Below are 18,328 nucleotides of genomic sequence, written 5' to 3'. Positions count from 1 at the left end.
CTATTTTGTTTTCTTTTTGTTTTCTTTTTGTTTTACTGAAGGTTTTGGAGCAGGCTGTGAGTGCTGTGGCGTTCAGCAGCACAGCCCCGTCACAGCCGGTGTCTCTGGATGCTGGCAGGATGTCCTGGGTGAGCTGGGAATGCTCCCTGGGTTTGAAGATCTCATGAAATAGGTCAAAAAAGACCAGCAAGGTTAAACTGATCCCCTCCTGAGGAAAAAGCAGTGGCTGGCAAGAAATGTTGTAAGAGCTGTCTCTGTGTGAAGGGCAGTGTTTAAATGTGTCCAGGAGGCTGCAGCAGGAATAGCTTTTCTCCTTCCTTCCTGCCCCCAAGTGCTTTCCTTCAAAACCACACATTTGGGTTAGGTTTCATGGGTGAGGGACGTTAACCAGTTTATTTTGACAAGATAGGAAATGTTTTACTCTTCTCCTTGCTAGGGCTGACTGTAGCTTCTAGTACTATACCAAATGATGAAATAAAAATGAGTAAACCTAAGAGGATTTTAGGAAAAACTTGTGGGTTTTTTTTTCTGGTGGTTTTTTTTTTTCCCTCCCTTCAGTCCTACCTGTGGTTTTACCGCAGCAGCTTTTAGCTGGCGTGTCTCAGTTTTCACTGGGCCTATGGGGAGGGTTCAGTTTTGTTGTAGCAATTAGTGGAGATGATATGGGCCGACTGTCCTGAATTAGCCCTGGAAAATCTTGTTTGTGTGTTTGGGATGAGTCAGGAAGGAAAATGCCAGGTTGAAATAACTGTGTCGATTCCGAGAGCAGTGGAACAAAGGCAGGAAGGCCCTGTCCTGCCGCACCTGCAGCCTGGGCCCGGAAGAGGAAGAAGCACCTTAGTCAAGTTTGGGTTACCAGACCTGATTAATGCTGCGAAGGTATTTGTTTTTCTGAAAAGTTTTGGCTGAACTTTCAAGAGAGGACCAGTGCATTATTATTTTTATTTTTTTAGCCTTTAAATAAAAAGTATCTGTGATTCAATGTGATGATGAGCTCAACCCTTCCATGTGGCATAGCTGGTGTGTTTAAAAAATAAAAAATTGCGAGCAAGGTTACTGTAACATGGACGGGATTTGTGACAGGTCAGTGTCACCATATGAAAATGACAAGTACTCAGAAGAACTTTGTGTGTGAAGTTTAAAGCCGTCGGTTAGCTGTGGATGATGCGCTGGTATCTATCCTAGATGGCTTCAAGTAGGGAGCTGTAAACATTGCATCCTGTGTAGTTTGTGATTGGGAAAACAGTTCTGTCTTGAAGTTGGCAAACATGTTTCTGATATGTCTCACAAAGCTAGGTTGAGCATGTAAAATGCAAACAATCAAACAGAAACCACAAACAAAACAAAAAAACTCCACCAAAACTTTTAAGAGGCTTCGACACCATAGTAACAAGCACAGCGTAAGATTTACTTAATGCTCTGCATCAGTTTAGCTGTCACCAGTATAGATGTATGCTTTTAGAAAGGCATCTTTATTGTGTATTGACACTAAGGGATTGTATTTCATCTTCCCATAGAAATATTTTACTATGAACTTTGAAGTTGGTTGTTGTTTTGTTGTTTGGTTTTTTTTAAATACAGAATATTACAACTGGGGAGAAAAGGAAAGAGATGCAAAAAGGAGTAAGGGCAAGTTACTTTGTTTAGTGTTCCACTTGATGGTATATGTTGAGCTCCCTGCTTATAGTTTGGATATTTTTTTTTTTAATTTCTGTATAAAATGCTTTTCAGAGTTGCAGCATCAGTTAATGAAATGTTACCAGCTTTATTCATAAGCATTGTTTCTTAACTGCTTCATGCTCTTTCGAAAGTTCATGCCTGAAATTCCTGTGTATTATGTAAATATGATCTAGACAAAAAGATGCACATGACTGTGTTTGATTATTTTCTTTGTCCACAACTGGAAAGTCTGTGTGACCAGGCTCAGGGTTGTGTGCAAGTTAAAGACAAACTTTTCACAGTCTTCTGCCTCTGCTGTGCACTGGTCTCGACACCCAATTTAAAATCTGTGTATACATTTTCCATTTCCCTCACTGTGGTTTTTGTTTGTTTGGGTTTTGGGAGGTTCTTTTGAGCTGAGTCCTGCATACTACCCTGTTGCAGTGGAGCAGGTTGATCACCTTAGATATTTGGGGGTTTTATAACAAAATGTCATCATACGTTCACAATCTGGTATGCATTTGATTGCTGATAAGAAATCATTAAAAGGATCACGTGTGCATACACACACACTCAGTCTTTTTAATTTCCCCCTCCAAAGCACTTTTGTACGTGTCTGAGAGGTAAGAAAAGGTACAGTAGATAGTGCTTAATGTTCTGGTTGAGATCAGAGGTGCGTTCATGATTGTAGTGTGATGTGGCAGGAGTAAGCTGTGGGTTTGTGCAGGTGTGGGTTTACCTAGAAGAGGAGTGAATCCTCCTTGGCACTAACTGATGGGTCAGGTACTGTTATCTTGTGCAGGTCACAGTTGCACCAGGCTTCATACCTTGAAACCTGGACCTCTGGGTGCTCTTGATACATGAAGCAGAACAAGCTGATTTGAACATCTCTGTTGGGTTCTACTGTGAGGTTTACCAAGGTCTTTCAAAAAATTGGACTCTTGTAGTTTAGTTGATTGTTACTTCAGCAAAAGAAAAAGACTTGCCTGAGTGGTTTGCTAGAAGCTTCTAGGTCCTAAAGGAATGGTTATGGGCAGCAAGCAGTTAAACACGAAAGCAGCCGGACATCCAGGACACTATTTCTCATCTTTCTCCCCTTTCCTTCCCCTGGATTGTGAATCAAAGCTGTTGCAGATCAGAGGCAGTTAGAAGCTGGTCTTCTGACCCCTTCAGATACCTTCTGTCTTGATTGCCTTGCAAAATCTGACAGCTGTTACAAGTGTTCATGTGTATGGCACATGCTTGAAAACGTTTGCAGTTATGAATATAAAAATTGGCTGCAAGAAACTTAAGTTCAGAATGGGAGATAATACTGAGAGAGGAAGTGTGATGTGCCTTTTCCAGCACCGCTTTGCTTCCAGGGGCTGACAGTACCAAGGAATTTGCCTCACAGTAATTTAAGCAGGGCAAAATTGAGGACTAATATGTTTGCTTAATCGAGTGGGATGTATTTGTAGGCAGATCAATCTGTGGGAGTTATCGTGTTACACAGAGGGACTAGAGAGGCCTTCAGTGTTGTTTGAGGAAAAACTATGTGGTTTTGGCGCCAGAATAGTTCTGGGGACTTTTTAAGACTAAGCTGTAAGAGCAGTTAATATGTGTAATGGTGTAAGTTTCATTGCAGTGTACAGTCCCTGGGAATACCACCCCATTGGCCAGCTGAGGGGTAAAGGACACTGAATAAGCCAAGTAGTGGAGCACACAGTTTGTATCTGCTTGATGGGGTTAGTTCTTCTGCACTTTCTCAAAGAGAACGTGCCAGGGCATCACCTCACCTTGCTTTTGGGTGAGCAAGGAAAAGGATAGCTTTGAGCTTCGGGGCAGCAATGGGTCAGGTTAACTCTCTTGTGAGTTTTAGTGCCATTGACTTTCTGTAATAACTCTAATAGAACTCAGAAACAAACCTAGTTAGGAGTGATAAGTATTAATTGAGCTTTCTTCAGTCACAATATAGAATTGAATGGTAGAATTGCTTTATTGAGATTTCTGAAAAGATGGTGGGTTTTGTATGGAGTTTTTCTTGTTTGCTTTTTTAAGTACTTGACTAATGTGAAAAATATTTAAACGGCTGCTCTAGTACACTGTTTCAGCTCTAAACTTTTGTTACTGCTGCACCTTCTTGTTTAAAATTACATCTTATTTTAAGAAATATCTAATTTTGTGTTGATTTCTAGACATTTTAGTGCTGACAAACTGAACATACAGGGTGTCATGTTTATGACGTACTAGTAAGGTAGTGTTTCTCACTAAACTATATGTATATTTAGATACATTATCAAGAGAACTATCAGAATCCCTAATTAAAATCCTGTGTAGGAAATGCAGGTTGTTAGCTGGAATAGGTTTTAGATGGCAGTGAACTTCAAGGAGAGTGGGGGTTTTTACAGCTCACTTGTTTCCAGCACCCTGAAAGATTTCTCAGAATTTAGAGATTGTTCTGAAATGGCATTTTTAGATAGCCACATAGTAGCTGATGCATAATGAATGAATGTATTGTAATGGACCAGAAAGATCTTAAAACTACGTAGCCTGTCTTTCTAGCCAGCGTGGATATTGCATGCTTCTGTGGAGTTCAGCTTTAGTATTGTTCGGAAATAATCACTGAGACACCATTATTTGTCCTCACTTGATATTGTTTTCCAACATCTTAACCTTGTTGTGTTTCAATTTAGTTGTATGCTGATTTCTGGAAGTTGATGAGTTTGTAGTTTAAATTCCTCTGTACTTTCCAACAATGGCAAGCTGTTTATGTGCAAAAGAGAGGGTTATCGCAAGGCTTAAGAGAATAATTTGGATTTCATTCAGTGCTGTTCAAATGCAGAAATTTTATTTTTATATATATATATATATATAGTTCAGAACGTGACCTTTTTTATGTATGTTTCCTGTTTTCCTTGGGCATAGCTGAGGAGAATGGTTGACTCTAAAGCTAATCTCTTGTAAGAGAGAGTAAATAAGCTATCTGGAGGGGCTTAATTTTTCTGTCACAAAAAGACCAAAATCCAGAATCATTATTACCATGAACCTTGTTACTTTTTTTTTTTTTCCCCTCTTCAGATTTGCTTGTGGTTTATATTGTCATTATGATTGAATAACTGCTCTCCCTGTGAAATCTGCACTGAAACGCTCCATCCTGTGAAGGCACCTTTCATTCTGCCAGGGGCACTGGGTTTCCTCGCCTCTCCCACTGTTCATCTGGAGGATTCCTTTGGTACCTGCTGGCGTGGGCTGGTCCCAGGGCACCTGGGGAACTGGCAGTTGATACCAGGGCTGCTGGTGGCTCTGGTGGGCGTTGTATTTTGGGCTGTGAAGATCTAATTGTATGTATATGTAGGCTCCAAGACTTTTCAAACTTGCTTGTGTAGCATCGTGCCGTAGCTCTGGATGGGGTTCTAGGTATGACTTTAATGTTTATTATTAATACCATATAAATACTGATCTTGCAGAGTGTTTTGTAAGGCAAGACTTTTATTTGGGCACTGATTTATCGCATGTAGGAATAGTGTCCAATGTTGAAGGAATGTTTCAAAGCCTCTTTGCCTGGAGCTGTCCTTCTGATCCTCTAAGTCCATGGAAGGTATTTTAATTGTGCGCTTCTAAAGTTATTGCTTGCATGTTATTCCATGGTTGAATAAATTTGTCTGATATATAGCATCTAAACATGCCTGGCTTGCTTGGTCCTGCAGTAATCTGGAAGGTGGTTTAGCAGTGGGGGTAAAGTAGTATTTTGCAGAGAGACTTGGGTAATGAAAAGACAAACAGAAAATTATATTTAGGACCATTCTCCTGGCTATGGTGAATAATTAATAACCCTGGAGGTGATGTAAGCAGGGTTGTGCTACATTCGGGAAGAATGTTCTGGTTGTGGTATACTCCTTGTTTTTTCCGGTTGTGTTGCAGCTGTTTGTTGGTTTTCCCAATTCTACTGGTGCTTCTGTCCCAAAATAACTCCGTTTGGCTCGGTGGGACTATCCATGAAGCCTGGGTGTTTACAGGAGGCAATTGACTTCAGTCTGTAATAAATATGCACTGAAGTTGGAAACACTGCTTTAAATTCCATTTTGTATAAAAATAATGAATTGCCTCAGGAATGACAGGTGAGATCAGCACAGACTGGTGTTAGATTGGGTTTTGGGAGAAATGGAGCCTTCTAACTCTGCTTTTGGCTTAAGGTCAAAGACCTAGAAACCTTTGGTCTGTAAAGAAACGGGCTCGGTTAGTGCTCTGTGCAAAGATACTGAGATACCCACTTTGTGATTGAAACAGTGAATCAGGGGAAAGTATTAAGGCATCTTGAGTTTTGTTGATGCTTTATGCTTAGCAGGTACTGAGTGAGCTGGGAGTAAACGTGCCTTTCTGTTACAAAATCTGAAAACTGGTCTGAGAAGACACTTTCTACCTACAGTATTTGCCTGCCTTAAAAATCTGTAACTTTAAAGATGAGAGTCTAAATTTTTACCTGTTAAACATTTGTACCCATCTGCCACTAATGTTAGAAAGCGTTTGAAATACTGATACACTTCACACCCCTTTGACATCTCCTGTTGTTTTGTTTTCTCCTTGGAAGGTTCCCAAGTCCCATCTGTGTCTTGCCCCTTATACACTTGGAAGCTGAAGAGTACAGTAGCACTGCAGGTTTCAGCGACTAACAGTTAATGTGGGATGATGTGTTGGTATTAAAAATAACATCCTTTCAGTTCTTCAGAATTTTTGAGTTTTAAAACATATTTATGAGAAACATTATGAGCATGGGGTTTTCTTTTTAAGAATAGATTAATTTTAAATAAAGATGTACATTGTTCATTACTTGAATGAGAACTTCTGTGACTTACAAAAAGATGCAAATGTGTTTGGGGAACAAAACTTACATGAAAGTTTATTTTTCTCAGTGTTATTTGAGATGAACAATTGAGTGAAACCTTGTTTCCAAATATGCCAAAGCACAAATATTTTTGTACTGGGTATTTTGAAAAGACTAAATTTGGTTATGATTAGACAAGTTTATTTGCAACATAGTAGTATAGTGTGTAGTATGGCATAGTTTCGTATTGCAAAGTCTGTAATGGTTTGTTGATTGCTGCCTGGGTGTCTCTGGTTTTACTTTTGAACCTGGTAAAATGTTTCTGCAGACCTTTATCGTGAGACGTGCATCAAACTCTGCCCAAAGACCACACGTTCTGCTTAAGCTACCATCCAAAGTTATTAGTTATACTTGTAAAAGTAAATAAACTACCCCCTTCTCCACCTTTTTTAAGTTTCTGGTCTATTCAAGTAGCTAAATTCCCACCTCTTTATCTGCCTTCCAGCACACCTCTGTGGATGGCTACACGGAACCACACGTCCAGCCCATCAAGTCCAGCAGCAGACAAAACATCCCCCGGTGCAGAAACTCCATCACCTCTACCAATGAGGAGCACCCTCACATTGGAAATTATCGCTTACTGAAAACAATAGGAAAAGGAAATTTTGCCAAAGTGAAGCTGGCAAGGCATGTGCTTACTGGAAGAGAGGTAAGCCTTTAAAGGGAAAAACCTGCCAACGGTGTTTTATATTCTCTTTATAATGTTATCTTTACAATAAGTATTTCTGCTATTATTCTACCTTTCTCTTCTGAATAGAAAAAGCACATTTTTGTCATCATAAAGGAAGATGTAAAGAGGCTGTTTCAGGATATAAGAAAAGTCACCCGATGTGCTCAAGTTCTGTCCCTTTAATCACTCACTCCTTTTTTTTAAAATGTAACTTCTTGGTGAAGAGATGAAAATGTGTGTTACTCATTAAGGGGTTGGGGCTGGGAGGGGGTCCCTTCATGCTGGAACATTTCCAAAACAGAAGAGAAATCTATTGGTAGATAGATTTCATTGATATTTATAATCTATTGATAGATAGATAGATCCTTGCTGTTGAAATCTATTGATAGATAGATCTTGTGTTTGAAGGGCCTGGTTTTGCAGTGGACAGGATAACCTTGTTCTGTCCAAACACTGACAGAAGTATAAAACTGATTCCTTGCTGGTACCATCTGGTGGCAAAGTTCTGAGCTCCTGCTGGTAAATCCTAATAGGTGAGAAATTTTGCTTGATGAAATGCATAAAAGCAGACATACATGCATGTCTTATGGGCATATCTGTGCTTTTGCTCACAGAGGTGCGATATATTTTTGTTCAAACTCTTTTCTGAGTTTAATAATCCATGGTTGTTTGTTTTTTCCTAAGGTTGCTGTGAAAATAATAGATAAAACCCAGCTAAATCCTACTAGTCTGCAAAAGGTAAGAATATACCATGGTATCTAAAATTCTATAAACGGTTGAACTGTGACCTTCTATTTACTAGACAAAAATATTCAGTCTCTTAATATTGCTAAACCAATCTCTTTGTGTACGTGTGGCCTTGGGAGACAGTGGCGTTCTGCTGCCTGTGCTGTAATGGGCCTGTGCAGCTTGGCTGGGGGCAGGTACTTCATGTGGTTCCCATTGAAGCATCACTGCTTTGCACTTCTTCCTCCTCTGCCTTTACTGTGCTGACAGTAGCATTTGTAGCTAACTACGTACTAAATCAAGATGTAATGATGTACAGGATAGTATTTTTCTTTAATGTAGTAATTGGATTTTGTGGGCTTATGGGAGAGCCAATTTTTATGGCTTTAATTTTTTTTACCTTTTTTTTTATGTTCTTTCAACTTCTATTAAAATATTTGTTAATCTCAAGGGACCTTTGGCAATACTTTTTGTGTATAGAATTGACAAACTGTCTGAATGTAATCAGAATATTCTTGTTTGTTTCTGAATAGATATTCAGAAGTCCTTCATAACCCTTGTGATAAGTGTTTTAACAAAACCCTGACACTTTTTGTTTGGTTTGGGGTTTTTTACTATTTAACTACTCGTATGTTTGGTTTTGGCTGGAGCACTGAAATGTTGTAGTGTCCTACTGGAGGTTGCCCATTATAAAAATTTGGGATGTTTTTTGTTTACAAACACTAGGCCGCTGCTGTCTGTAGCTGTGAAATGAGAGAAAGAGACTAGGGCTTATTGCTGGGTTTCTGTCTCTGGCTGCCATTATGTTTATTTTATTGTGTAACTTTGGTTATAGGGAGTTATAAACAACTTTGCTTTAATTTCTTTTTTTCTTTGATTTACTTGCTTTAATTTCTCTTCTGTAGTGTTTTTGTTTGAGTGTGGGTTCTTCAGAATTTTTTTTTATTATTCAACCTGTTGTTCAGAGTCCATGCAAAAGCTTTGCTATCCTGAAGTCCTATATTCTCTATTAAGCAAATCTCCCTGCTAATATTTGAGCTGGTGAAGAGGGACCTGCAGAGGCAGGATGTGAGTGAGCACGTTGGGGAAGTCTTGCGCTGCTCACAAGCTTAGTTCCTACCCAGCTGGGTATTTACTCTTGGAGAGCCAGGAGAGTTTGTCTCCTTGTTGAGCAATGAGAGGGTAAAAAATGATAACGCTTTCCAGAAGACTAACCATGAAAACCTGACTTCTGAGATACTTGCTTTAATGAGAAGTAATCTGTATTTCACACACAAATATTCAATAAGTCAATAGATCATTCCAAGTATAAGTGAAACTTCCATAGCCTACAAAAGATGCTGTCCCACTGCACAAGTAGTACACAAAATACTTGCAATAGTGCATTGCTGCTGTTACTTGTTTTTTGAGTGGGAAGCTGGTAACAGGAGAAACATTTTTAGGTGCAGTCAGAAGCAGCTTCTGGCAGAACTAGGGACACAAGTTAAATTTAGTGATTTAACCACAATTCCATTCTTCTTCAATAAATTCTAGAAATATTTATCCCATGCATCTTCTGCTTACTCTGAAAAGTGTGATAATCTGTTGGTATAAAGTTCTCCTTTGTAATGACTTGATTGTCATTTTCGGAAAAAATAATCTTTGTTTTGAAGCTCTAAACATCTTCAGCTTCCTACAATTTTCCGAAAATTTTGAGTGAAACTGAATATTGATTCCCTGAAAGCTTTTAAGTAAGCTTAGTCACAGGTTTTGCGCAGTCACTCAAGCAGCTGTAGTTTTTTTAGGCAAATAAGGGTGGGGGGGTGGTTCATCAGTGTGCTTCTGTTAGTATTTTGATAGGTCATTTTTGTATTCTAAATAAAACAATTAAAAATATATTTGTTCTGTGAAATCAGTCGCCTTTATTTTTCTTCCTGCACTGAAGTATTACATGAAGTTCGTGATTCTTTATGTACTGTGTAGGATCACTGTAATGTGAATTTGTATCATTTTGTCATCAGAGTTATGCTGTGCATAGGACTGTTAAGTAGTCTGTTTCTTCTTCAAGAGGTAATGCTGGGAAGGGGAAGCAGCAGTCGTATTGTTCTGATAGGCCCAGACGTTTCTCTAATGAATGTTCATAGAGGAGTGCTGGAGTGTGTTTGAATAGTCCTGGCTCTGAACTCATTTAAATTAGCATAGTTGATGGACAGCCTCTAGAACTTCAGAGCTGGTACTTTGTACACAGCTCAGCAAAACTTTTAGGCCTTCGGTAACTATTGGCTTTTATGAGTCAAAGGAGACATGACATACGCAGTCTTAGGCGTATCTTAGGCACAGGTTCATTCACCAAACCATCCCCTTTCCATTCGCTGTAATGTACAGGTTGCCAAGGGCAAGCAGGTTTTGCCATAGTCCTTGCAGCTTCAGTAAAACGAATGGAGCTCCTCACTTGGGGTTCTGTTTTGTGACCTGAACTACATGCATGAGCTGCTGCCAGCCTCCTGCAGGCCAGTCTGCGGTTACTGATGGGTTCAAAAGCAGGGAAAGCATCTGGTTTGTTCTTAGCCATTCTCCAGTGTTATTTGTGCCCTATGGGATGGACAGGACACTTTGTAGACATAGTTACTTTAACTTACACCATCCCATGTGAGGAGATGTCACAAGCAAGCAGACCCTGTGAATTTTTAGTTTTGTATCCTTGTGCACGCAATGCGGTAGTGTATAGTTACATTATATTTCTTGCTTCAGGACCTCTACCTCTTCGAATAGATAAACAATGTTGAATTAAGGGCACTACCTCTTACTTTGTTTTCAATTTGTTCACTATGTGAACAAATCACATCTTACTCTGTGAGAACCTGGGTAGAAGACAGAGCTGGCTTCTTTGTGAACTTGCTGTCTTGATAGTAACATATTGTACTGACTTAGCTTTTCCCACTGTCATGGTTGTAATTTGTTCCCAAATGTAAGTATTTGGGTTTCATCATAACTAGAAATTATGTCAAAACAGCTGTTCTGTTCTCTGTATGTCTGCTGCATGGACAGTGTTGTCTTGTGCTGGCTTCACTGGGGATGTGGCTGCAGTAGCGTTCTGTGGCTCTGCTGCAAGATGCTGGTGGAGCAGAAGGGGTTTTTTTACTTTAGTGGGTTTGATTACAAGTGGCATTTCAGTGTTTCCCCTTCTAAGGGTTAGTGGGCTGCTTCTTATTCTTTAAACGTATCCAAAGCCTCAAACTTAGGTTCTTTTTGGTTTTAAGAAAAGCAGAGTAGAAGTAAAGAAGTAGTAGAAAATTTTGATCAATTTCAATGTTGCCTATTGGAATTTAACAACTTTTTTGCAACATCCCTTCTCAGTAATGATTTAGAAACTAGAGACGCATTCGAGCACATGTTTCGAAGTGAGAAAAAGCTTGGGTTAACTGAAGATTTTTAGCTTGATTGTAGTGACTTAAAAGAATAAATCTTACACATAGATGTCAACCTGACAGCCACTGAGGGGTTTCAATCTTTTCTCAGAGCCAGCCATTAAGCAAGCAGGTATCTACAGGTGGGTTCCAAGATTTCAACTATTCTTTCAGTTCTTACTCTGCTGATTTCTCTCTTTCCCTGGTTTTACACATTTGTAGGGAGGCTGGCATCATCCTGTCTGTAAAGTAAACCAGCCAGTTTCCATTCAGTTTATGCTCGACATGATTTGTCGAGGTGGACGAGCATCACCCAAGATACCTCTGGCTGCTTCAGCCTTGTCCAACTCTTGCTGGAAGCGTGCAAACACGTTTCATCCCACATTAAAAGAGCCCTTGAGTCAAAATTCCCAAACAAACAAGCATCCCACCTCAGAGCTACTAGCCAGAAAGAAAATACCAAGATTCACCCCGTGACTCAGAGTTCATTTAGCGTTTCTCTTGGAATTGCTGCTTTCTTTCCAAAGTTGAGGGTAATTACTTCCTCTTGATGTACTCATGGTGACTGCCAGGACTGTATCTGCTTTTGTATGAGAACATGGGCTTCAGTTTTCTGAAAAATATCTACTCAAGAGGTATATAATGCAAGGAGTAGTAAAAAAAAAATTATTGGCGTTTGTATGGAATAAACCTAAACCCATACTTCGGGTCTTGATGATGTCTTCTGTTCGGAACCAGAGCAAGTAAGTATTTCTTTCATATAGCAAAGTATCAGGCTAGAGGTCAGTAATGTTCTGTCTTGAGAAAAGCAGTGTTTTATGTCGCTTTTCTAATAGACTTTTTCCTTTATGGAAGGAAAAATTATATATAATGTGGAACAAAATTTCATGTCACTGGAAAATCAATTTGAATCTTAAATCAATTAGTAAACTTCTAAATCCTGTGAAAATATTGAATAGAATAATGCACTTCTTTTTTTTTTTTTTTGCAATTACTATGTGTTTCACATTACATGTAAAATTGTGCTGCTTAATAATCTTTTTTTCTAGATATGAAATTATTTTATTTATAGAAGTCTAACATTTTAATCCTGATTATGAAGACATGCCTCCATTGCTGTAACTTTTATACCAGCATTAATACTGTTAAGTTATGAAATATCTTTAGAATCTTCTGGCAGGAATTGCAGTTTTCCACATACTTGCTTAGAAGCTTTTCTGAAGCCATGCCATCTATTGGGTTAGATTTCTTCGCTTCTGACTAATTGATATCGATTGAGCTGAGAAATGTTTTCGTGTGCAACAAATTAAAATACTTAGAAAATCAAAACAACAAAAAAATGCACAAAGAACAGCCTGGTATGGTGCTTTTTCATGGGAACAACTGACTTTACGATGAAACAATATTTGCTAAAGTTAATTCTATTAATATCTAATAGGATTAGATATCCATGTGTTACATTTTGAACATAAGCAAACTGCATCATACTGTTCATGTTTTCTCAGAGAAATGCTTTTATAGTCTTTGCTCCCATCTGAAATTGTTTTAATGGCAATTTTAAGGCAAGTGGATAGTAAGTAGCTTGAAATACTTAAATAACATAAATATAGAACTCCAATAACATTGCTTGATCACAAGCTGACTTTCAAAAAGATACTGCTCTGTAGTCTTAACTTGTAGAATAAATGCAGAATTTTAGAAATACTATGATGAAGTTGCACAAATGGAGTAAAAAAAAAATCAGTATTGTCTAAGCAAAAGAATTCTAATTCCTCTTAACTTGTAGCCTCAGCCATCATAAAATAGAAACCAAAGTGCTGCTTTCTGAGGAGGTTCTGTCTCTGGGTCACATCATTGCACTCCTCTGCAGAAGCAGCATCTGCACAGACGGGACTGATTTTGAAAGTGGAGGGAGAGGTGTTCATAGGGACATCAGCCATGCACTCCTCCATTGGGTCAGGGCTCTGGAAGTGGGGCTGGAGTGAGAAGGTGTTTCCAGAATGTCTCAGTGTTACACTGAAGCCAGGGAAAGTCTCATCCTTCGTCTCCGCATCCTACTTCATCCCAGTGAATGGGGAGCAGCCCCGTGCATAGGCATGAGGAAGGCAGTGTGCTGTTCACATGAAGTGAAACAGCATGGGCTTATCAGTATTGACAGCCTCACATATAGAATAACACAACTGTGTAGCCATTTGGGATTCCCTTCTGCCCCTTAAGGCCCTACGTTACTCTTACTTCACCTCTTATTTAATCAATAAACCCATCAATGCTAGAAATTTAGGAGTGGAGACCTCTTGTTTGTGGTTAAAAAAAATATTAAGTGTATACACTTAAGGCTGTAAGTTGTCCAGTTGTTTTTATTTATGTGAATTGGGATCATAAAGCGGACTTTCATCAATCACAAACCTCCAGGTCTTGCTGGGAGGGGAGGGGACGGGACATCGCTGTTTGTGACCCAGGGTGAAATCTGGTAATTGTGAGAGAAATGAATCACCCACTGCTCCTCTGCAGAGCAGCAGGACTGGAGCTGTCAGCATTCCTGGTGTCTAATTCCGTTTTCACATCTGCGTGTCCGGCTGCTCTGTGGTACCACAGCTCCTGTTTGCACCCCCAGTTCTGCATGTGTTCAGGGTAATGAGCTGAGCTCGCCGGTCACCAACGCCATTGGTCTGGTTTTGGTATGCAGTTGGTAGTGGGGTTTTTTATGTAATGTATAAGATGTAGATTACATTTTGTAGAGTTCACTGATCTATATTTATCTGTATTTCATGCTAATGCTGTTTTCTGTGGCTTACGCTGCTCCTTTTTGCCATCTAAAATTCCGTATCTTGCGTCATTTTTCCCTAATAAGCACAGTCTTAAGAAATTTGTCTTGCTTCCTTGACAGTTGTTTCGAGAAGTACGAATAATGAAGATACTGAATCATCCCAATATTGGTATGAGTCCTGCATTTCTGCAACCTTTTTTTTTTTATTACACTGTTTATATTTTTCTCTCTTTGGCTTTATTTGAATGTACTTTACTGCTGTGCTTCTGTTCATTCAACTTTTTTGAGCTAACAGGACAGTGAGCATTCAGTAGATGCTTCATTGTCTTACCTCCTGTATTGACTCTGCTTGAAACAAGAGTTTTGCTCTGAGGAGATAAACTACGCAGTCCTGGAAAGCCTTAACACAAAGTGGGAGATGCTGAGCACGACGGGCTTTGAGGGCTCCAGATCCCCTCTTCCATGGAAATTATTCGTGAGGCCAAAACCCATGAGTTTCTTGGGTGAAAGTAGCAGAACTCCCTTAGTTCAGTTTAGGAAAAGTCTGAAGTCCCTCTGACTGCAATTTCCAGAAAATCAGAATTACGAAGTATGTACTTTTCCCTTTCTGCTTCAGTTCTGTCACTTGCCCCGCAGCTTCAGGGCCCTGCCGTGTGATGCCAGCTCTGGCTGAGGAGGGCCGTGTGGCCCTGTTCCAGAGACAGTCAGTGGCCATGGCTCGGCCAGGGGGCTGGTGGCACAGAGGTGTTGCTGAGGAGTAAAGGTGTCACCTGCCAGGCCTCCTGCCCCCTGCCCTCACAGCTTGTGGCTTCTCCAGCGGTCTTACCTTCTGCTGGCCTTGGTTTTCTCAGGGTGGTGGCAGGGGGTGGGATTTTTTTTTAAATAAGTGGTTCCTATTAGGAGCTGAGGGAAGTCTTTCAGACTTAACGTTTCTGCTATTCACTGTTTTCTTGGTCAGAGTTTTTAGTTGGTCAGAGTCTCAGGTTTCTAACTGGGAGCGGTTTACTAGTGGAACAGGGAAGATTTGTGTGATCTTAAAGACGTCTGTGTCAAACACTAATTTCAGCATGAGCTCGTTTGTACATTGCGCATAAACTGCTGAGAAAACTGTGAATTAATGTGCTTTCTTATCAGTTGTGATTTAGAAATTAATTTTGCTTTTTTTCCCCTCAAAAGAATGCTAAAGGATCTAAAGTTTTCATACGGTTTAGTTTTATCACTGGCCATAAATTATACTCGCTTCTTAAGTATGATTTTTTTGTGCTGTGCTTTTGCTCCTTGCTGCAATCTCTCTCATTCATTTTTCTTGCAGTAAAATTATTTGAAGTTATTGAAACTGAAAAGACGTTGTATTTGGTAATGGAATATGCCAGTGGGGGTAAGTGGATTCTTAATTCTGCTTTAAGGATAAACTGAGATACAGAAAGCCGTGCCGGTTGCATGCTTAGGAGTGATTTAAGGCTTTTATGGTTAATGCGTTACTCCAGTCTAGCCTTCCCAGTGGTGCTAGCAGATCTCCCAGGGCTGGCTTTCTTGTGTCACATTCTGTAAAGTAACCTGTTGTGTTTGTGCTTAAGGGTCTTAGCGTTCTGAAGCTTCTGCTGGAACTTCAGGAGATAATCTGGTGCTGAGTCAAGTTTTTGCCAGAACCAGTATCATTTATCTGCTATATTTAGGCAAGCACTGGTGGCTCGTTTTATCTTGAAAACATGTGCCAAAGCCTTGGGAGTGGCAGATCCAGGGGACAGGAATAAGGAGCATGGAAACGGGGACTAGCAGGGCCATAGGAAGTGAGGGAGAGGGTGGGTGTCTGCTGGAGAAGCTGCTGAGGATCCATATGGGAGAGGTTTGAATGTAGGCAGGGAACCCAGCACAGGGCTAGTGGCCAGCTGGGAAAGGCTGCTTCTCAGACAGTGCAAAGGTGAGGACCTGGAAAGCGTTTGAGCAGCTTTATTGGAAAGGAAACAAGAAGGAAAAACCAGCAGTAATGTAGATACTGTTAAGTGAAGCCACTAGAGAGATGTAGAATGGATCTGGTACAAAACAAGTGCCTGTTTCCCAGTGTGTGTTATATGCAATAAGAATGTTTTTCATGATTGAAGTAATTTTTTTGGTTTAGTTTTTAAGTAGATTTATTTTAAAAATTGAAGAAGCCTTAGTATGAAGGGTTTCATTTTTATATATGTTGACTATTACATGTCTGAAAAGTTAAATCCAGTGCAAACAGTAAAAAGGCTGCTTGTATTTCCTTTCCTTTCAAGAAGGCAGGGGTGGAAGGGAGGTGGGTGTTGTTTTCAAGCGTGATTTGACTGTGCAGGACAGTCAAAAATCAATCCTGGGCAACAGGACTGATTTTCTTTCCTTGTCGTGATCAGGAGAAGTGTTTGACTACCTGGTTGCACATGGAAGAATGAAAGAGAAAGAGGCTCGTGCAAAATTCAGGCAGGTATGAAATTAACATTCACTCTTGCTTTTGTTTCTACTGGTGGTGTTTTCAGATAGACATGAGCATATGCACACTCCTTTCACTTTAAAAAAAAATTCATTGTTGTGATAATGTTTATTAAAGCTGGAGTGGAAAAAAATCCCCAAAGAGAAAAATATCTGCTTCCTACATACTGTCTAAAAATAGTAACACTGTTTTACATTCTTCTTTAGTGGATGTTCCTATGAGCCGCATTCTTTATTGTGACTCACTGAGATTTCAATCCTTTTCTGAATATTTTAGAATTTAACAGATGTTCTATCTAGATATGTTGATATGACGTGTATTGCTGTGTCATGTCACATTGTTTTGTTTGAAGGGTATGCCGTAACAGGCTTTTATATTCTTACTATAGACTTTAATGTCTTAATCTTTTTCTTACCCTGTTTTCTGTGATTATTTCTGAAAAACTTTAACTAGATAAATAAACAAAACTTTGTATTTTTCAGATTTAAGGTATATAATTAACAAGTAAAGAAACTGCTTTTAACTTGCTGTTTCGGACTTGGTTTTTGTTATATGTATATGAAAGATGTATTTGAAAATATTGAATGAACCGTTCTGTCAGGGATGAATTGCAGAGATATGTGGCAAATATTTCAGAGGATAAAATCTGAAATGGTACATCCGGCTATTGGGGTGGAAGAGGGAATAATTTCCTGTTATAGTTACTGCTGTTGGGTGATCTGCATTTAAAACAGGTGTTTCTCCTGTTACCTTGAGGAGTATGTATTAAACCTTTTTAAATAAGAAAATGAGTTACTTTTAGGGACTTTTTTTTGTTTTAATATTTGAGCTTTAATGAAAATTACAGGAATATTTTCTAGAATGAAAGATTTATTAATTTCTTATGTTCTACTGAATCATATCAGGAGCCAAAATTGCTAAATTATATATGAAAACTTAGACTGAGGTGGAAATAAAATATTTCACTGATCATCTTGGTGTTTCAGATTGTGTCTGCTGTGCAGTACTGTCATCAGAAGTGCATAGTTCATCGTGATCTTAAGGTAGGCTGTTACTTACCTTTCATTTTGTTCGTTGACAGTATAGACGTAATTCCATTCTATATATGCTTTCCCTGCCGTTGTCTCTGAATGCCTCAAATATGTGAATGAGGAAAGTACCACATGTATTTTATTCTCAATTTTCTGAAGCACAAAGATCATGTAGCATAGCTGTTGGAACAGGGGATAGACAAGAATAGAACATCTGTTACTTTCATTCCAGTTATGGCTTTAGGAAAAAGACGTGCTCTCCAAAGAATTGACTGGACCTGCAGAAGTTCAATGATACCAGTTAGCACTACTTAATTAAAATATCTTCAGTTAAAATATATTGTGAGATACATAAAATGGTCTTTTCTTAGTGATACATAGTAAATACATTAGGTTTTTAATCCATTTGAACTTCTGGTTTGTAATGTAGTGTTTATTTCAGGCAGAAAAATAAATTGAAGATAAAGAGAAATTAGTTGAATTTCCTTTTTTTTTTTATGCTTTCTAGTAATCTATGTGTATAAACATATCAAAGCATGTTGAAGAGTTCAGCAATTGCAGGTACAACCCAAGCCTTCAGTCTGAAGTTGTCTTCCTGCCAAGTTTAGGTATCACGGGACTTGGACACAACATCTTCACCTGCTTAAAGACTGGCTTGTGCTTTTGCTTTGGTGTCTTTGTATGTTTACAAAGAAAACACTGGCATAAATTCTTTTTTACTAATGTATCTAAATACTTGTGAAAAGCTGAGGTTGAATAATTCCTACGGGTTCTTT

General features: G+C 39.1%; 1 protein-coding gene across 4 annotated transcripts in view; it reads left to right on the top strand.

Annotated features, from left to right (window-relative positions):
• The window catches only part of MARK1 (MAP/microtubule affinity-regulating kinase 1), a 57,294-nt gene that overhangs the window by 16,249 nt on the left and 22,717 nt on the right, over positions 1-18,328 (top strand). For all 4 annotated transcript variants that reach the window (XM_014950998.1, XM_014950996.1, XM_014950997.1 and 1 more), the window contains exons 2-7: positions 6,966-7,169; positions 7,875-7,928; positions 14,190-14,238; positions 15,382-15,447; positions 16,445-16,515; positions 17,508-17,564. In XM_014950998.1, the coding sequence (XP_014806484.1) occupies positions 6,966-7,169; positions 7,875-7,928; positions 14,190-14,238; positions 15,382-15,447; positions 16,445-16,515; positions 17,508-17,564 (501 nt within the window). The remainder of the gene's footprint in view (positions 1-6,965; positions 7,170-7,874; positions 7,929-14,189; positions 14,239-15,381; positions 15,448-16,444; positions 16,516-17,507; positions 17,565-18,328) is intronic.

Source organism: Calidris pugnax, unplaced genomic scaffold (genome assembly GCF_001431845.1).
Source record: "Calidris pugnax isolate Ruff unplaced genomic scaffold, ASM143184v1 scaffold24, whole genome shotgun sequence".
Lineage (NCBI taxonomy): Eukaryota > Metazoa > Chordata > Aves > Charadriiformes > Scolopacidae > Calidris > Calidris pugnax.
Note: the sequence above shows the minus strand (reverse complement) of the source record. Positions and strands in the feature narration are given on the sequence as shown.